This window comes from Sminthopsis crassicaudata, chromosome 3 (assembly GCF_048593235.1).
Source record: "Sminthopsis crassicaudata isolate SCR6 chromosome 3, ASM4859323v1, whole genome shotgun sequence".
NCBI lineage: Eukaryota > Metazoa > Chordata > Mammalia > Dasyuromorphia > Dasyuridae > Sminthopsis > Sminthopsis crassicaudata.
The window spans coordinates 616,463,808-616,482,720 of record NC_133619.1 but is presented as its reverse complement, the minus strand read 5'-3'; the positions used below and the strand labels follow the sequence as shown (position 1 = coordinate 616,482,720).

The window sequence follows — 18,913 nt, the reverse complement described above, 5'->3', positions numbered from 1 at the left end:
TTGCTTTCTCCTCCAGTTGTCATAAATAGTGCCCCGGTATTTTCTCTCAGTTCAGTAAAACCTTATGGGGATTTGCACATAGTGAGCTTCCATAGCCGCCTTCGAGTCATGTTTGTCACTCTTCTAAAAGTAACTTCCTCGGAGCCGAGGTGGCCCACATCCGGGCTCTCCTTCTTCCCCATTGGATCTTTGATGAAAAGTTGTTGTAGAAATCATGGAGGCATCTTAGGACAGCTTGACTAGTCTTATCTCTGAGAGTGAGAGGCTTGTCTTGTGCTTACCTCAGCCTGGGTCATCTTCAGAAAGGTACTGAATACAAAGGTGTCGTTACGAAGATGGTGCCGAACATTCTTCATCACTGACTCCTCCTTTTAATAACAAACTAAATTTTCTCCAGCTTGGATCTTGCCCCTATGTTTCCGTGAGTTCTTCCATAGTCTGACGTGACCATCATAAAACAGATGATTCAAATACAGAGGAAGTTGTAGAATTTCCCTTACTTGAAGGAAACAAACAAGAAGTAATGGAATTGGAAGCAATACTGAACCTACTATTCTAAAACGCAAAATATTTTTATCTTTTGGATTTAGAAATGCTCACGGCACCTCAATTATCTTATGGTTTATTCTTAATTTCTCAAGAGCCTCTCCGTAGAAGTTTATATTTTGAAAATTTTAGTCCCTTTAGTAAACGAAATCAAACATATTTTGAATAATCTCACCAGAATTTTCTCCTTTTGATTTTCCTCCCATGTTAATTAGCTAATTCTTTGTTCTAGAGTAGCGTGAATTGGTGTGGTTCTTTTGTTCAGCATTTTAAAAATGTCTACACATTCAGTGATCTTTGAACCATTTCTGACCACAGCTATTGATATTCAGTTTTGTGTTTTTGTGTAATCTTAATTCATGATGCTGTTTTTTAAAGGCACAATTGTCCACCTTGGGCTAATTTCAGAGATCCGTATAATTTCATCAAAGACTTGATATTTTTTTTTTCCTTTTTCTGCCTAAGGTTTTGGTAGTTTGGAGGGTGGTTTGGTGGAGGGTGTTCCGTCCATGTCTTCTGCTTTTACCTAGACTGGTACTGTCCAGGTTTCTGCTGCTGAAACTCATGCCTATTCAATCATTTCAGCTCTGGGAAGGAAGAGAAATGGGAGTGAGAACGTTGAGCCTTTCCTGGCAGTTCTTGATAGTTCTGGTTTTGATCCTGCAAATCTTGTCCGCGTTGGATTTTGACCCATACAGAGTCCTAAGGGTCAGCCGCACAGCCAGCCAGGCTGATATTAAAAAGGCTTATAAGAAGCTCGCCCGGGAATGGTAGGTAGAACAAATCACAAATAGAAGTTTAATATGAGCATAGCACTTTCAAAAGGGCCGTATAGCCTAAAGTTGGATTGATTAGCTTTAATGTTTGTATCTCTCTACATTTATACTATATACCTATATGAAACATTTACCAATGAGTCACCTTTTTTTCCTCCTATATTTTTGGTAATTAGGTTTAAAGTTCATGGCAGCACCTTAATTTGATCAGTAACAGTGAGAGCTATACAATTCACAATGTCTTTTCCTATACATTTTCTCATTTGACCTTTGTAGCTATCCTTGGAGTTTGGGCAAGTATCATTTTCCCAGTTTGCCGGTGGAGGCAGCGGATACAGACTCACAAAGTGATTTTCCCTTAGTCACACAGCCATGAAGTGGCAGAGGCAGGACTATGATCAGCTCCCACTCTGTCTTCTTGCCACTCTATTGTTTCATTTCATTGTTTAGTACCAGTTCTTTTAAAAGAGAGTATTTCAGAACTTGCTAAAACTGAGAAAGTATTTCTCTTTAAAAGGAAATACCTTTTAGAGAAAAAAATTATGGTTATAGGTTCATATAGATACATAGAGTGCAAACTTAAGTATAAGCATAGGAACTATCTTTTGCCTTTCTCTGTATCCTCAGTACTTACTTAACCCAATGCCTGGCACATAGTGGGTTATTAATAAAATAAATTAACATAATCTAAAATTATTTTTGCTGAAGTACCTGACTGCTCACTGCAATCTGGTCTAGTAAATAGAACTGGTCTTTGAATCAAAAAGAATTAGATTTAGGAATTATTCTTGTGGTGCTAGGTGGACACTTCACCTCCTTTGAAAAAGGCCCTAGGGAGGATTAGGAGAGGAGTTCCCATTAACAACCATTGGATAGAAGTGATCAGAGCAGAGAGACACAGAATGCTAGAAAGAACCTGGATCAAATCTCCACCACCCCCTTCCATCTACTTACTACTGGCAGAAATGCATTTTGGGCAAGTCATTCCAATTTGACTTCAGTTTCCATATCTGTCAAATGAGGCCTTTAACACCCCTTCCATTCCTGAACCTCTGATCTTATGATATGTACAAAACAGCAGCAGGTGAAAAATGAGGTGGGGGACAAACCTTAATGAATAGAAATAAGATGCTTAGTCAAGTAGTAGAATATTAAATGAAGTCATATTACCTTCTGTTACCAGATTTCTCATACTATTGTCATAACATCTTGTGACTATCAATAAACATTATAACAGCTTGGCTAACAATGGATAAAATTGCCTGACTAGCTGACTGAAAGGATATGGTTTCTTGGCTGGGTGTTGAGGAACCAGGGAAATAGTACCGGGATCTGTACTGTGGTCCTGACCAAGTCACTAAATCTCTCAAACTGAATTTCCTTATCTGTAAAATGGAGATTAATAATAGCACCTACCTCACAAAGCTTTGTAAGGATCCATCAAGATAATACCTATAAGGCACATTGCAAGCCTTCAAGAAAACACTATAAATAGGGCTATTTATTGTCAGAAAGGCTGTTAAAAGAAAAGGAAGGAGTAGTAAGGCTCCAGAGCTGCCTGGGAACCTGGCAGGTACTACAGTACAAAAGGTTTGCTAAGGGGTCTGGAATAAGAATGACCATATATTTGGGCTTCCTTTACCATCACGTAGTATTGATCCCTCCCTGCATCCATGGGAGGGAGGGAGGACAATTTCCAAGTGGGCATTGTGAGGCCCAGGGACCTGAAGAGACTTAGGCCAGGCCCAGTGGGACAAAAGGAGCAGGTCTTAAAGCCATTTTTTTCCTGTCATTATTCTTTGACTTCATGGTCATACCTATGGTTGGGTGATGCTTTTTAGTTGAGAAGATTTGCTCCGACAAATAAGAAAAGACTCCGGGTCTGGCAAATTTTGTAAACATTTGGGGAATATCATCTGTGGTGTGAGGAAAATAAACCAGAGCTCCAAAATCCTTGGCACTAGTGAGGCTTGACTCAAGATTTATTCTTGACTTCATATCAGCATTTCCTTCAGGGTCCCTTTTCACCCCACAGTGTAATGCTTTTCTATCAATGTGCAATTTTCCGTTTGGCCTCTTTATTTTTTGATGTACCACTTAATATCAGTAATGTTGTAATTACTTCATATGACAACATCATTCTTTAAGGCATCTCCCCCTTCATAAGATGTTTTAAGAACTCTTACTGAATTGTTTTTTATCATAAGGGAATGGAGAAAGATAGCTTCATATTTTCATCTTCCAGAACTGAACAAGGTTCTGTTACTTTAATTCAATGAATTATTTGCTATTTTCTTTGAAATTCATTTTCATTCACAATAGGTATAGATCATGAAAGTTTGTGAAATTTTTCTTTGCTCTTATATTTCCATTACACCCTTATGCCCAATTACTGAAGCTATGGGAATGTTTCCTAATGGAAAGAATTGAAATTTTTGATACAAAATAGTGTATACCTCTCCTTTTTGACAAAGAGATCTAGAAGTATGAGCTACACAGAGTCAAGTGAAATTTGGAAATAATGGTGACCTATGGTCTTTGGTATGTCTTGTCTTACTGAGTTTTTATTCTTTCTTGGGCTTCTCAAAACTTCACCCTCATCTTTACAAAGCCATTTTGAGGGGGAAACTTAAAATGATGTGTAGTCTCCATTTCTTGTATATTCTTAAGGTTTGTTGTAAATCTTAACCTACTTTTTTCCTTTTAGAAAGACTGTTTTTCCAATAGATTAGTCAGTCTTGCAGAATTTTTTTTCAGACTTTTAACTCCCCCCCCCCAAAAAAGAGATATAAAATGAATTGAAAAAAAAAAAAGATATAAAATGAGTACTTTAGCAAACTGCATTATATGTTGTTATATTGCTTTCTGAAGAATTACTTTCTGTTAGAATTGGTAAGACCCTCAGAAATTTTCTAGGCCAGCCCTTGTTGGACTTCATTAGAGTGCTTTACTTATTCAGAAGTTGCCAGACCAGGCAGAAGTCATCAAATCCAGTATTTCCTTCATAGTAGACAGGAGATTGACCCGGCTTTGGAGACCATTTGTTATTATTTTAAAATGTAAAAGACTCAACTTTGATTCTTGAAATTATTCCACAGTAATTAAAATGACACTAAGACAACAGTCCTGAAGAGATAAGATTTGTAGTTATGTCCACTATAAAGAAACTCCCCCCACTATCATCATTCCACTGTAAACTGAAAGCTTTTTTTCTCTTGGCTTCTCACCTGCTTTTTCTATGTAGCCAGCTTTGTTTAGTTACCAAACTAACTTCAAGCATTTCTCTTTTGACCCAGCCTCTTTATAAGTTTAATTTTCCTATTATGTCCTATTATTTTGGTTGATTACAACATATTTCTCTTCAGTTTTTAAAAACAAAGTTTAAGCAACTGAAACATTTTTCACTCGCTATCCAAAGGCATAATGTTAGAACTACTATTTCTTATTTCCATGAGGCAAAAGCTTTACAATAATTGGCCACATTGCTTTTTTTTTTTTTTTCCCCTAACAAGTAGCTCAGCTTTCTATCTTTTTCTGTCCCAGATAATGTCATTGATTCTTAACATATATATTAAATATTAAATTTTAAGTTGTTTCATTTTATTGGTAAACATTTTGGATGTTTTGTTTCTGTAAAGTCAAAGGACTTTTAGTTCTTCAGATCATTTCCAGTGACAGATTGATCAACTTTAGATCCTTCCTTATTCCATTTCTGAAGGAGTTAGTAGAAAGAAATTTGTACAAAAAGTTCTGAAAGAGCTAGTAGAAAAGATTTTGTACAAAAAGTATTTCATTACATAAAGTGAAAATTTAATCTTTCAACTAACACATAATTATTGAACAGCTACTGAGGGCAGACTTTAGTATTAGCCACTGGGTATATAGCTATAGAAGATTGTCCAAGCTCCTAGAAAGCTTATAAATCTCTATATGGAGAAAAGGACATTACCACATGAAAAGGGAAAGGCAATAATAGAAGAAATGTCACAAGTTAATATATCATTAATTGCCAAGTAAGTAATCTAGACTGCCTATACTCAAATTTATTATATTTTGTATTTAAATGAATTTTAATAGTCAAATTTTGAAATCTCATGGGTCCCTTTGCTCATAGAGAACACTAACAAGTGCTCATGCCATGGGTTAGCTAACCACACAGGAGCCCAAATGACCACCTTCAGTAAGAGGTCAGCCCCTTCCTGCTTTTCAGAATGTGATGGTTCCTAAGCAGATTCATTGAGAAGTAGAAGTGCGACCTTAGCCATCAGATTTAACCAAGGAGAATGCTTGTGCACACTATTCCAAGGCTGCAGTGATATTTTCTCTTGCTCTTGGAGAAGAATTAGGTTCTTGCTGATGGGCATAACCATCAGCCAGCCAAATTTAGCACTAGTTGTCACTAGATTAATTTCAAAACATAGTCATGTCCTACTTCTTTGTAATGAGATATTAAAAGAGACCTGTCATTAATAACAGGATGGTTCTTTAGAAGCTTGCCCTTTTGTTGTTGTTTCTTGTGAAATATTACTTAATGTCTTCTAAAGCTCCACCTGCTTTTTAGCCAGGTGAGACAAACTGACTATCCTTTATTAGAAACTATTTTGACCAATTTCCTGCTATTTACCCCTGGCATCACCAGCTGTGTCCAAGGGCATTGAGAAAAAGTGTCTAAGAGAAAGTTTTTTCTCACTGTGGGCTTTTTTTTTTTTTTTTTTTTTTTTTTTTTTTTAAATTTCAGGCATCCTGATAAAAATAAGGATCCAGGAGCAGAAGACAAGTTCATTCAGATTAGCAAGGCTTACGAGGTATTGTATCATCATTTGGTACTCAATACAAGTCATAGCAAGGTTGATAATGATGTCTTAAGTTTACATGTTCCTTCACAGATTTACACATAGTTATTTACTGTGTAGACTATCAGTTTTTAAAGGGGAGTTTACACCCCACTCTTTGTCTTTAGCCTAGATGTTACATGTTATTTTATTATATATGATTCTTTCAAGTATTATTGCATCTATTATTTCATTGTTACAAATCTTCATGAGGTAGTTATTATCATTTTCATTGTAGATATAAAGAAACTGTCTCAGAAGGACTTCACATGGCTAGTAGTGGCAGAATGGGACTGGTAGTATTCTTGTCTACCTTGGAGCCCTTCAATCAATTTTTAAGCATTTATTAAGGGCCAGACACTATGCTGAGCACTGGGGATACAAAAAGAGGCAGATGATAGGCCCTGCCTCTAAGAAGCTGGCAGTCTAATGATTGGAAATAATTCAAAGTCTTATACAAAGGATAAACAGGAAGTAATTAGCAGAGAGAAGAGCAGAGAGAAAGACATTTACAAATATCATTAAGGAATGACATTTGAATCCATAACCTACTTCTTGTATCTTAATCTGCAAGGTTGTGTTAAATAAGCACATGTTGGTTGATATCTAATACATGCAAGGCATTCTGGGTAACATTCTTTAATTTTTCTAATCAAAGAATTGTTTAAACTAATGCAGTTCAGGGAAGAGTCATGCTGTGGACCATTACTGTCCTATTTGATTTGTCCTGTATAATCTTATTGGTCCCGGGAGAATCCCAGACCTTCTGGTTCCCAAGGCTTCACAAGGCCAACTTGATTTATAAAGCCTAAGTAGCAGCACATAATGTCCTCTTTGGTGGAGTATGTATAGATTGCCCAGCAGAGTGGCTATCCACTATTAAACTGTCCTTGACCTCTTCTCTGGGCTTTGTTATTTTTTGAGCTCTTCAAATTTTCTCTCAACAGATTCTTTCCAATGAAGAAAAGAGATCCAACTTTGATCGCTACGGTGACGTTGGTGAAAACACTGGATACCACCAGCCACAGCAACCACAGAGTCATCACTTCCACCATTTCCATGACAGCTTTTACTTTGACGAATCCTTTTTTCATTTCCCATTCCATTCGGAACGGCGAGACTCATCTGATGAGAAGTATCTGCTGCACTTTTCCCATTATGTCAATGAGGTAGTCCCAGACAGCTTCAGAAAGCCCTACCTCATCAAGATTACCTCAGACTGGTGCTTCAGTTGCATCCACATAGAACCCGTCTGGAAAGAAGTGGTGCAAGAACTGGAAGGATTAGGTAAGTAATAGTTCTCCAAGCCAGCCTGAGGAAGGTGCCTCACTCTTTGTGAATGTGATACCACCCATCTCCAGAGAACTGGAGTGATTTGGGAGAAATTCAGTGAGCATATTTTGAAATAAATATCTACAAGTTTCTTTTATGAAGAAAACACAATTTCATAATAATAACAATTTATAGTTACACAGCCCATACACACATATAAGACTGTATAGTATAGCAAACCACTAACCTTGAAGTCAAAAGACTAGAATTTTGAGTCTTGATGTCTGTCTCATCTCCCCCCTCACCCCCTTCCCTTTTTTGTAGCATCTGGAGCTACAAGGAAACTTAGAGAGTTTCTAGTTCAACTTTCTTATTGTATAGATGAGGAACTTAGTACCATGTAGTCTTGGATGAGATATTTTGCTTTTGAGCTTTAGTTTTCACATCAGTAAAGTAGGCTAATAGTACTTGGGCTCTACCTCTCTCTACCATAGGTAGATTTTTAAGAGGAAAGTCCTTGGTACATTCCAAATCTATAGCAATGTTAATAAATATTTCATTGAGATACAAGATAGGTCCTGCAGAAGATGCTGATCCCTATTTTGTCAATAAGGACTAATGTGACTTGCTCAGATAATTCAGGCAATAAAAAATGAAGCCAAACCTCCACCTCCAATCTTCTACTGTTCTTTCTGTTCCATCAGGCAGCTTTTCTGACTGTGAATTAGATACAGAAAAATTCATCTTCATGAGTTCAAATCCAGACATTTCCTAGCTGTGTGATCCTGGCCAGTTCATTTCAACCTATTTGTCTCAGTTTGCTCCTTTGTAAAATGAGCTGCAAAGGAAATGGCAAACCACACATTTCTTGGCAGAAAATGGGGTCACAAAGAATTAGACATGACCCAAATGACTGAACAACAACCTTTGAGTAAGCTTGATATGTAGAGGTGTCAGAGTATATAACTCTGAGATTCTGAGGCCTATGAATTTTGCAGTTTGCAAAATGATTTTACCATCTGTAGAGGCTATGAAGATCTATCCTTTATTATTGAATTTACTTCTTTATCCCCCAGGAAAATCCCAGGTTGGTTGATCGATTGCTTTAGGTTGAATGTTTAATAACTCCTAGAAGTGCCTTGCTAGTACATCTTGTTAGTTCAGTATAGCCTGTATCTCTTTCAAGGAGATGCTCTGTTGCTCCTCTCCCATGGTTTTTGATGCCTTGCGCTATCTTATTTGTTTACTGAATCAAATGGTGTATTAAACTCAATACTCAATTTGCTCAGAAGTAGTTACATTTTTTATATGAACTAATTTCAACATAGTATATTGTAGCTCTCCTGTTGCACCATTCTTCTGGTTCTTTTTTTTTTTTTTTTTTTTTTAACTTTGCATTGGAAGACCTTTCCAGGGATTTTTGTGTATTGTGATTTGGGCTTCATGGAGTGGTGGATTAGGAAACTCTTCAACTCTCACTCCCCAGCAATCTTATCAAAGAGACTGAGAGGTTAAAGGGACAACTTAGCTATCAGAGTAAGACCTGAAAGCCAAGTCTTCCAGGCTCTTGGGCCAGCTTTTCCCACTCCTCTGCTGTGCTTCTGTCTTCATACTTAGTTCTTTTCATTACATTTTTTTTTTTTTTTGATAATGTAACACAATTTATTTAACTGTTCTTTTGATTTGGGACATTTATGCTGTTTCTAGTTTTCGGTAATCATGCTATAAAAATCTCTGATAATCTAACTTTCTTAAAGAAGAACATTTTCTTTTTTTTTTTTTTTTTTTTAAATTTTTTATTTTATTTTATAATTATAACATTTTTTGACAGTACATATGCATGGGTAATTTTTTACAACATTATCCCTTGCACTTACTTCTATTCAGATTTTTTCCCTTCCTCCCCCAACCCCCTCCCCCAGATAGCAAGCAGTCTTATATATGTTAAATATATTACAGTATAATTTAGATACAATATATGTGTGTAGAACCGAATTTTTTGTTGCACAGGAAGAATTGGATTCAGAAGGTAAAAATAACAGTTTACATTCATTTCCCAGTGTTCCTTTTCTGGATGTAGCTGGTTCTGTCCATCATTAATCAATTGGAATTGGATTAGTTAAAGAAGAACATTTTCAAGATATATTTCCAATGATGCAGTTATTGAGTCAGAAAGCAAGATTATGTCTGTAACTTTTACTTTAAAATTTACTTTTGATGTTGTCATAATTCATGGGTCTCATTGGAATAACTGGAGCAGTGGATCCCTGGCCCACTTGAAAGAACCTTGACATTTGAGGGAAAGTTTCAGTTTCCATCTGGTCATGTGTAATCTGCTACTGTGGTGCTTCAGCTGGAGACAAACTCATTTGATATTGGGGGCCTAAGAAGCATTGAATCAATATCAGAATGAATAATATTTACAAGAAAGTCCAATCAGGGGCATACTGCATATTACAAGTAGCAAGTACACACACTGAAACCTGGAGGGAATAAGCAGTGTGGGATTGGCTTAAGCAGAAACCTTTTTTGTTTATACGTATTGAAATTATCTATGGAATGTATTAGTTTGTTTTCCCACTTTAGTAAGTACAACATAGTGAGTGTGCTTGGGTTTTCCATGATGAACAAAATTCTTTTGAGTCCTTTTAGAAAAGGGAATGATTGTTTCAGATTTACAGATTGTAGATTTAGAGCTGGAAAAGAAAGAAGGGGCTGTCTAATTCTGCCTCATTTTAGATGAGATCCATAAAACATTTATGAAGTACCTATTGTATGCCAGGCAATATGTTAAGCCTAGGAACATAAAGAAAAGCAAAGACAGTGTCTGCCCTCAAGGAACATTTAATCTATTTGGGAATAAGGCACGAAAATAGTTGTGAGCAGACAAAACATAGACAAGATCGATAAGAGGCAATTACTGAGAGATAGTTCTGGAATTCAGAGGAAAGGCTTTTCTGTAGAAGGGAAGATTTTAATTGGGAACTGAAAGAAGCCAGGAAGTGGAAGTGAGAAAGGTGCACATCCCTGGCAGGGGGATAGCAGAGAAATTGCCTGAAGCCCAAAGATGGAGAATCAGCTCAGGACCAGCCAGAAGGCTAGTGTCACTTCATGGAAGAGATGATGTGGAAGATTTAAGGTCTGAAAAGAGTGGAAAGGGATAAAAAGACTAGCTTATAAAGGAGTTTGAATACCAAACAGAGAATTTTCTATTCAGTTCTGGAGCATCTAGGGAGCTATTGGAGTTTATTGAGGATGGGAGCAGCATGATCAGAGCTGAGCTTTAGGAAAAACATGTTAGCAGCTGAGTGGAAGATAGAATGAATGAGGAGAGACTAAAGGCAAGCAGATACCCTTTCTCTCTCTCCCCCCCCTCCCCCCAGCAGTTGCTATAGTAGTTCAGGTGTTAGATGATGAGGGACACTACTGGAATGGGGCAGAGAAGGAGCACATGGAGAGATGCTGCAGAAGGGAGATGGACAGATCTTGGCACCAGCTTGAATGGCGGGGAGAGGAGGCAGTGAGAGTGAGGAGTTGAGGAGGATACCTTAAGTTTCAAGCTTGGACTGAAGGAGGAGGGGGAATTTCCTCTGACAGTAACAGAAAAGTTTGGCAGAAGAGAAGATTTGGGGGAATATTGAGTTCAGCTTTGGACAAGTGGTGTTTTAGATGCCCACAGCATATCCAGTCCAAGAAGTCCTTAAGCATTTGAAGAGAGGCTAGTATTAGGGTTAGATAAATAGGTTTGGGAATCTTCAGCATAAAGCTGATAAGATCACTAAATGGAATAGTATGGTAGAAGTAAAGAATAAAAAAAAAAAAAAAAAAAAAAAAGAATTTATATAATATTATTATCTGCCAGGCACTGTGCTAAGTACTTTATATTTATCATCTTATTTGATCCTCCCCACAATCCTGGGGATTATCATCGTCCCCATTTTACTGATGGGGAAATTGAGGTGAAGAAGTTGTTTGCCCGGCATCACACAGTAAATGTCTAAGGTTGCATGTGAACTTAGGTCTTCCTATCTACTGTAACATCAAACTGCCTAGAAGAGGGCCCAGGACTGTAGAATTGGGCAAAGGCAGAAGAGGGAGTTCTCAACAAATGGGGTCAATTTTTTCAATAAAATATGAAACAAGGTTGTCAGATGAGAGTAGAGGAGAGGGAGGTTTGAAAGAGCTGCTTAAGAGAGTAATTTGGTGAAGGAGATATAAAAGGATTGCCTAGCAGCAGTGAGAGCCCAGGTGAAATTGTGTAACATCATTTTGTAGTGGACCCAGTCAGATCTATCCCAATTTCGTTCAGAGCATATGGGTAGGAACAAAAGTAGCAGATGGTGGGGTGATGCAACTCGACAGCATGCAATCAGCAATATAATAGGGGACCAGGGACTCGAGAAGAAGACAGTGCAGAGCTGACTTTGTCCATATTCTGACAGTTTAGCTAATAGGTAGACTTAAATTAAGAACTGGTCTGAATTTCTTTCAATGAGTAAATGTTTGCACTCTTGAGGAAATCCTTTAAAAGCTTGATTTTTAAAAATCATTTTCCTCTTAAAATTTCAAGTACAAAGAATATTAATTGAACATCAAATCAAGAGTTCTAATTGTGTTTCAAAGTAATCAAGGTTTTGTTGCTTTTAAGAAAGGGTTGTCAGCCAGCTACACTCAGCAAAAGAGTTCTGGGAGGTGACTATGAATCACTACATAGAATTCCTAATCCCTCTAATTTTGTCCGCCTGCATTTTGGATTTCCCTCACAGGCTAATTGTACACTATTTCAAAGTCTGATTCTTTTTGTACAGCAAAACAACTGTTTGGATTTGTGTGTGTGTGTATACATATATATATATATATATATATGTATATATATATATATATATGTTTAATTTAATTTATACTTTAACATTGAACATATATTGGTCAACCTGCCATCCGGGGGAGGGAGAAAGGAGGGGAAAAATTAGAACAAAAGGTTTGGCAATTGTCAATGTTGTAGAATAACCCATGCATATATCTGGTAAATAAAAACTATTAAAATTTAAAAAAAAAAGAAAAAGAAAAGAAAGGGTTGTCACTATCATTCAGATGAGGCCAAATGACCCTCCAGAACAGGAATTAGAACTTGGACATAGGAAGCAGGTTTGGGGAAGACTAAGGCCTTCTTTATAAATGGATTAAGGAAGCAAATCTTTTGGTCTGGGTATTGACATCCCCTTTACCAGGGAGAGAGAAGTAAACTGCAACATCTGAGCAGAGTGAGCAGCTCTTCATGGAGAGGAAGTTGCTGACTGTTTCCATGGCTTGTTCTCTCCTGTGATTTGGTGCTAGATTTATGCATTCAGAAAGTGAAGCATGTACTATAGATTGGGTTGAACAAGCAACAAACATAAAAGAAACTACATAAGGGTAATTATAAGCTACATAAAATAACATAGTTTGAGTAATTTTGTAAAGTCAAAAGGTAATTTGTCATTGCTATCTTTTACAAACCGAAAGTTATAGTTAGAGAAAATGAGGTTTTATGTGATCATGAAATGATTGATTAGTAATCAGTCAGCAACTTTTCTTCTCTGAAAGGAAAGGATGGTTTTTTTCTGTATGTTTCTTGAGCCCTGAAAAAGTGTTCACTGATATTCTAAAGGAAAAGGGCTTTTTTAATATTACTTTTATTTTGCTTTAAATCTATCTGATTTTCTGTTTGAGGATTTTTGTTTCTAAATTATTTCATTAAATCTTGAATTTAGCAAATCCTGAAATAAGTGTAGTATTGGGTTTGGCTTCACTGTCCTCTGAGGCTCAGAAGATGCAGATTTTTCTAGTATTTAGCTAGAAGAGAAGGGAAGGGTATGAGAAAGCATTTATTAAATACTTATTACTAAACACTTTACAAACATTTGACCATTTGATCCTCACAATAATCCCTGGAGGTGGGTGTTATCGTGATGCCCATTTTACAGATGAAAAACAGAAGCAGATAGGTCATATGATTAATAAGTGTCTGCAGCTGGATTTGGACCCAAGTCTTTCTGACTTTCTGTGCTAATCATCTCCTTAAACAAGTCATGTATGGTCGATGTTGAATGAAGAGAAATGAAGCTTGACTATCTTATGGAAGGAGGTCAAGTTGTTTATTAATTTTATTTTTTTAGTCAGTGAAAATCTGCCTTTTTTCCTCTCCATCTTCAGCAACATCTTTGTGTTAAAGACAGATGGCCTATGCAAGAGATAATCTCTCTTTTTGGAAGGAGTGGGTGTAAAGAGGGGCAAGCAATACTTCTGGAAGTTGTCATGAATAGTTAGCAGTGGCAGGAGTTAACTTTGAATGAAGCTTAAGGGTTTTATCGAATCTGAAAAAGAAAATAGGATCTGGTCAAAGTTGAGAGTTTTTCACATTTTGGGGATCCTTGGGCATTGTCCAGTGAATTCTAGGACAAACCCTTTCTCAGAATCCTATTTTTAAACACAGAAAATAGAATACATACAATTCTGAAGGAGCCACTGAAACAGTTATCAAAATATTTTTAAATTAATGGTCTCTCTGAAATCTTCTATGGACCTTAAGTTAAGAGCTCCACATCTAATCCAATCCCCTGATTTTTAGAGGTGAGGAAAATGATATCCAGGAAGCCTGAGTGATTTATTTAAAGTCAGAAAGAGAATAAAGAACAGAATTAGGATGGAATCCAGGCCTTCAGACCCTAAATCAAGTGCTCAAAAGATTTAGATTAAAAAATATACACTTTTCCCCTTCCAAGTGTACACAAAGCTTGCTTTAACATAAGTTGGCATTGCAGAAATGGACTTATTTGTGGGAAAATTCTGAAAGAAAATCCACATGTCATAAAATCTCCTCTAGTAACTTCACAGCACTCTCTCGACTCCTGCCACTCACCACCAAAAGAACCCAAACAAACAAACAAACCCCTAAAAATTATCCTCTTAGCCCTGTGGGGTTGCCTCACAGTGTGTTCTTTCTCTCAGTCCTGGCACCCAAAAAGTAGGCCCTGGCCCCCACGTGCTCCTCCTGCTCTCAATTCTTTGTCTCTGGTCCCCATGTGCCACTCCCTTTCTGTCTCCCTCCCTTCCTTATATCAGAAGACAAATTCACATTATGTAAAAATTGCTTTATGGAGAGGTCTGAGGACCATTTCACTTTTGTAAAGTGAGAACTTCTTTTATCTCTTCAAAAGATATCAAGACTTTTTTCTTTGCTTGACTCTTCATGTTTGTAACAGGTCGTGACTCCCCCAGCTCATTCTCCCTCCTTTCTCAAGGAGCTCAGTCCCTGCCTTACATCCTTCCTCTCACTTTAATCTCTGCCCTGATACTTAAGGACTTAAATATATATGCACATTGTTGTCACCCCAGATCCCTAGCTTCATGACCCCATTTGTCTCTCCATCTTGGTCACCAGGTGTCCTTTTACTTGATTTCACCCACCAGCTTCTATGATACAGACTCAGAAATTCTTCTCTCTAATCATAACTTCTGTCCCTTCACCTTTCTCTGCTTTGTGTGTCCTAATCTCTGGTCCCAGCTCTCTCTCCTGGCCACAGAGTCCTATTCTGGCTTCATTGCACCAAATTACCCTTGAATCCCTTGGCCTTTTACCCTCCTGCATCTTACCCACAACATCCTCACATTACCCACAACATCTGCCTTTGTTCTAGTGCCAACTAAAACCAATACAAATTAGGTTATCTCTTCTAAGTCCTCAGTCCTTTATTCTTCCCTGATTGACTGTCACATGCAGGAGCAATAGTTGCAAATCTCTTTTCTTTTCAAGCCTACAATTACCTGCCTATATATCAGCAAAAGTCCTCACCTGTTACTTTATATGAAAATGAAGACCCTTTGTTGTTGTTCCTCTTCAAAATTTCTCTGTGGTTTTCTTCCTCCTTTTCTCCCTTGCTCCAGGCTCTGGGGAAGGATTGATCCTTCTCTGTGCCAAAGCCTACCTCTATTTATGTCTTTGATCTCAGTTCTATTTGGAGCTTGCCCCTTCCATAATTTCTTCCTTTTTCTGTAATTTTTTTTCTCTCCTTTACCATTGACTCTCCTCCCCTGCTGCCTACAACATTCCTAATTCTCTACCATCTTAAAAACCATCACTCAACCCTACCATTCCCTCAAAAACTGCCGTCTCTTCTTTTTCAGCCAAATTCAGAGGAAGTTATTTTCCATATCTCCATCATCAACCTTCTCCATTTAGTTCTCAGTTTTTTGTAATCTTCATTCTACCCCAACCACTCTCCTCAACTACTCCAAGGATACTAGCCATGTCTTTAGTCCTAAAGTCGACGACCTCTTAGGATTTCTTTGTAGCATTTTTCAATGTTGATCCTCTATGGATAGTGATTTTCCTTTTCTCTGGATTTTCATGGCACTACTGCTTCTTAGCTCTCCTATAACTCTTCCTTCTCATTCTCTTGTTAGATCATCATCCATCTCCCATGCAATAAGCATTGATGTCCCTCAGAAATCTCTCTTGAGCTTCTATTCTCCTGTGCTATCGCTCATTTCTCTCATCAGCTCATTTGTCTCTCTGAAGATGAGATTGCAATCTGCAAATATGGCCTTCTTCATCCTCCTAACACCAACCCAGTGTTTTCCAATTGGATGAATTGTCAGCACCTCAAACTCAACATTATCTGCAACCAAACTCATTTTTCCCAGAAATCTTTCCCATCTTCACACTTCCCATTTTTGTTGAGGGTGTCATCATCCGAACCTTGACTTTTCTCCCGCTTCACTTTCCATAGTCGCTCGGTTGCCAAGTTTCCACCTCCACCACATCTCACTTCCATCTCTTCCTTCCGTTCCCACATGCCATGCCCCAGTCACCTCTCAACTGAACCGTTGAAACAGCTTCCTAATTGGCCTCCCTGCTTCCAGTTTCTGCTGCCAAGATAACGTTATAAGGCAGGGGCCATTTCATTCCCCTGCTCAGATATCTTTAGTGCAAAGGAGAAAAGACACTCCAGGCATTTTAAAATCTCTCAATTTGACCTCCAACTACCTTACATTAGAATGTGAGCTCCATCTGGGCAAGGACTATTTTTTGCCCTTTTTTTTAACTTCAGCACTTATCTTATAACCTGGCACATAGTAGATGCTTAATAAATGCTTACTGACTATTGTTTATCAACTTTCTAGCCTTTCCTATTAATCATGTTCTCTCCACTCTAGCTGTCATTCTGGTCTATTTTCCCTTCTGCTATTGCAAAGGCTTTTCCCCAGCATGTGATGCCCTTCCTAATCTCCACCTCTTGTTTTCCTTCCCGCTGTTAACCATCTATAAGAATCCATATAATTCAAATAAATTTAAAGTCTGCTGCTTTATTTAATTTAGTCCCTCAGTAAAGAAATTATATTCATTGTTGCAAAGCTAGGTAACAAAGCATCCATCTGAAAAGCATGTGAATGTAACTGTTTCTAGTTACTCTCTCTTCCTAGATGGGTTTGATTGTGGGGATTCAAGACATTTCTTCCATTAACAAGTCTCCCTATCATTCCTGCCCTACATTCCTCCTTTCCATTTGTAGTCTTCCTTTCCTTGAAAACTCAGTTCAAATATACTTTCTCTGACCCCCTCCCCCTCCACTGCCAAATAAAAACCAATCTCTCCTTCCCCACATCTCTCATAGCATTTTGCTGGGACTTCCTCCCCCTTTGCCCCCTTGTTAAACTGTAAGTTCCTTTAGAGCAGGGACTACCTCGTATCCATATTTATGTCATCAATACCTAGCCCACAGTAGGTTGTTTTGTTTTGTTTGGGTCACACAGCTAGAAAATGTTAAGTATCTGAGACCAGAGTTAAATTCAGGTCTTCCTGACTATAGGGCTCCTGCTGTATCCACTGTGCTTCCTCGCTGCCCCTCACCATAGGTTTTTAATGAATGTTTTTGGGGAGATTCTGAACTTTGGCAATCAGGAGGAAATGAAAGTTGGCCATGAAAGCCATGTTGCTAATCGTATCTTGGAAACTTTCAAAATCACTGTGGATTTGATATTCAAGATTGAATTTTAAGGAGGACAAACTGAGTGAAAAGATATACAAGTGTGTTCTCATGCCTTGTAGAAAAAGTTTATGAAAAAGGGGACTCTACTTTGGTTGAGCTGCCTTTTTTTCTATTTCCTTTTACCCAGTATTCAGGATCCCAGCTTCTTAAACTGTGTTTTGTGACCTTATGTGGAGTCTCATCACTGAATGCGAGGGTCACAAAGCAACAATTTATTTTCAGTAAATGTTTAGTTTGTGTACCTATTTTATATACCTAGATACCCAGATACATAAAAATTTCTCATGAGTGAAAAAGCTTAAAAAGCTCTGCTCCAGAAAATCTTCACATAGTTCTCCCTTCTTTTTTTAGGTGTGGGAATTGGTGTTGTCCATGCTGGCTATGAAAGACGGCTGGCCCATCACCTGGGAGCCCACAGCACTCCCTCCATCCTAGGAATTATAAATGGAAAAATCTCATTCTTTCACAATGCAGTTGTTCGAGAGAACCTTCGACAGTTTGTGGAGAGCCTCATTCCAGGAAACTTGGTAGAGAAGGTGGGTTTCACAAGGAATTGATCCCAAAGAGCATGCAAGCTGGAAAAATCTTTCTTTTGGGGGTCTTGAGTTTATTGCCTGAGCCTTTGCAAATTTAAGTTTCCTATTGGATTGGGCTATAAACAAAGTAATTAGTTAAACTAAGTCACTTGAATATGAAGGGGGAACTAACTAAGCACAGGTATGGAAAAAGAACTAATTAATGATATTAGCTTCTTTTAAAATGTATATTACATCCAACTGAATTGACCCTTTAATGAATGATCAGATTGTAGGATCCACCCTCTTGAGTTAGAAACTCTGATTGTTGAAATAGATAACTATATGAAAGAAGCAGAATTATCTGTGCATCAAATGGAATTGCTTTGACAAAACTGGTTTCATTCAGCTCACACACTACTGTCTGGTTCCCTCAATAGCTCATAGATTTCTGTAACTCTGTGCCTTTGAATTCTTTACCCCCTGCACATGGATTATGTTCTCTCCATATTCACATCCTGTCCATTTTTCCAGGCTATCCAATTTTTGCCCTCTTTTCCATGTCAAGGATTTCTTTCGCCACTAAACGATTTGTTCAGATCTTTTTTACACACACTGCCTTTTAATTGGTTTTTTGGTGCCCTGTCCTGTCTTTTCTTAGAAAGTAAAAGCTCCCCAAGGGCAAGAACCTTGTCTTCTTTCTCTCTCTCTCTATCTCTCTATCAGCTCCTAGCCCCTAGTTCCTTTTTCATTATTTGTTGCATTCCGTAGAGAACTTTTGATAAGTAGAAAAACTCCTCTGTCTTCTTTTGTAGGGTTTGTCTTTTATGTTAACAAAAGAAAATACTTTTTTTTTTTTCTTTTTTTTTTTTTTGTAAGTGGGTCATGGCTGATCAGGAAATGGAAGAAAGCATTTGTTGAAGCAATATGATGAGAAAAATATT

At 37.7% G+C, this 18,913-nt stretch overlaps 1 protein-coding gene across 5 annotated transcripts in view; it reads left to right on the top strand.

The window, feature by feature from the left end:
* DNAJC16 (DnaJ heat shock protein family (Hsp40) member C16) overlaps positions 1-18,913 on the top strand; it is a 46,963-nt gene that overhangs the window by 1,530 nt on the left and 26,520 nt on the right. For 4 of the 5 annotated variants that reach the window (XM_074306195.1, XM_074306192.1, XM_074306193.1 and 1 more), the window contains exons 2-5: positions 1,132-1,316; positions 6,061-6,127; positions 7,102-7,441; positions 17,806-17,990. In XM_074306195.1, coding sequence (XP_074162296.1) covers positions 1,150-1,316; positions 6,061-6,127; positions 7,102-7,441; positions 17,806-17,990 — 759 coding nt within the window. In that variant the 5' untranslated portion in view covers positions 1,132-1,149. The remainder of the gene's footprint in view (positions 1-1,131; positions 1,317-6,060; positions 6,128-7,101; positions 7,442-17,805; positions 17,991-18,913) is intronic. The other variant, XM_074306196.1, reaches the window with a different exon arrangement.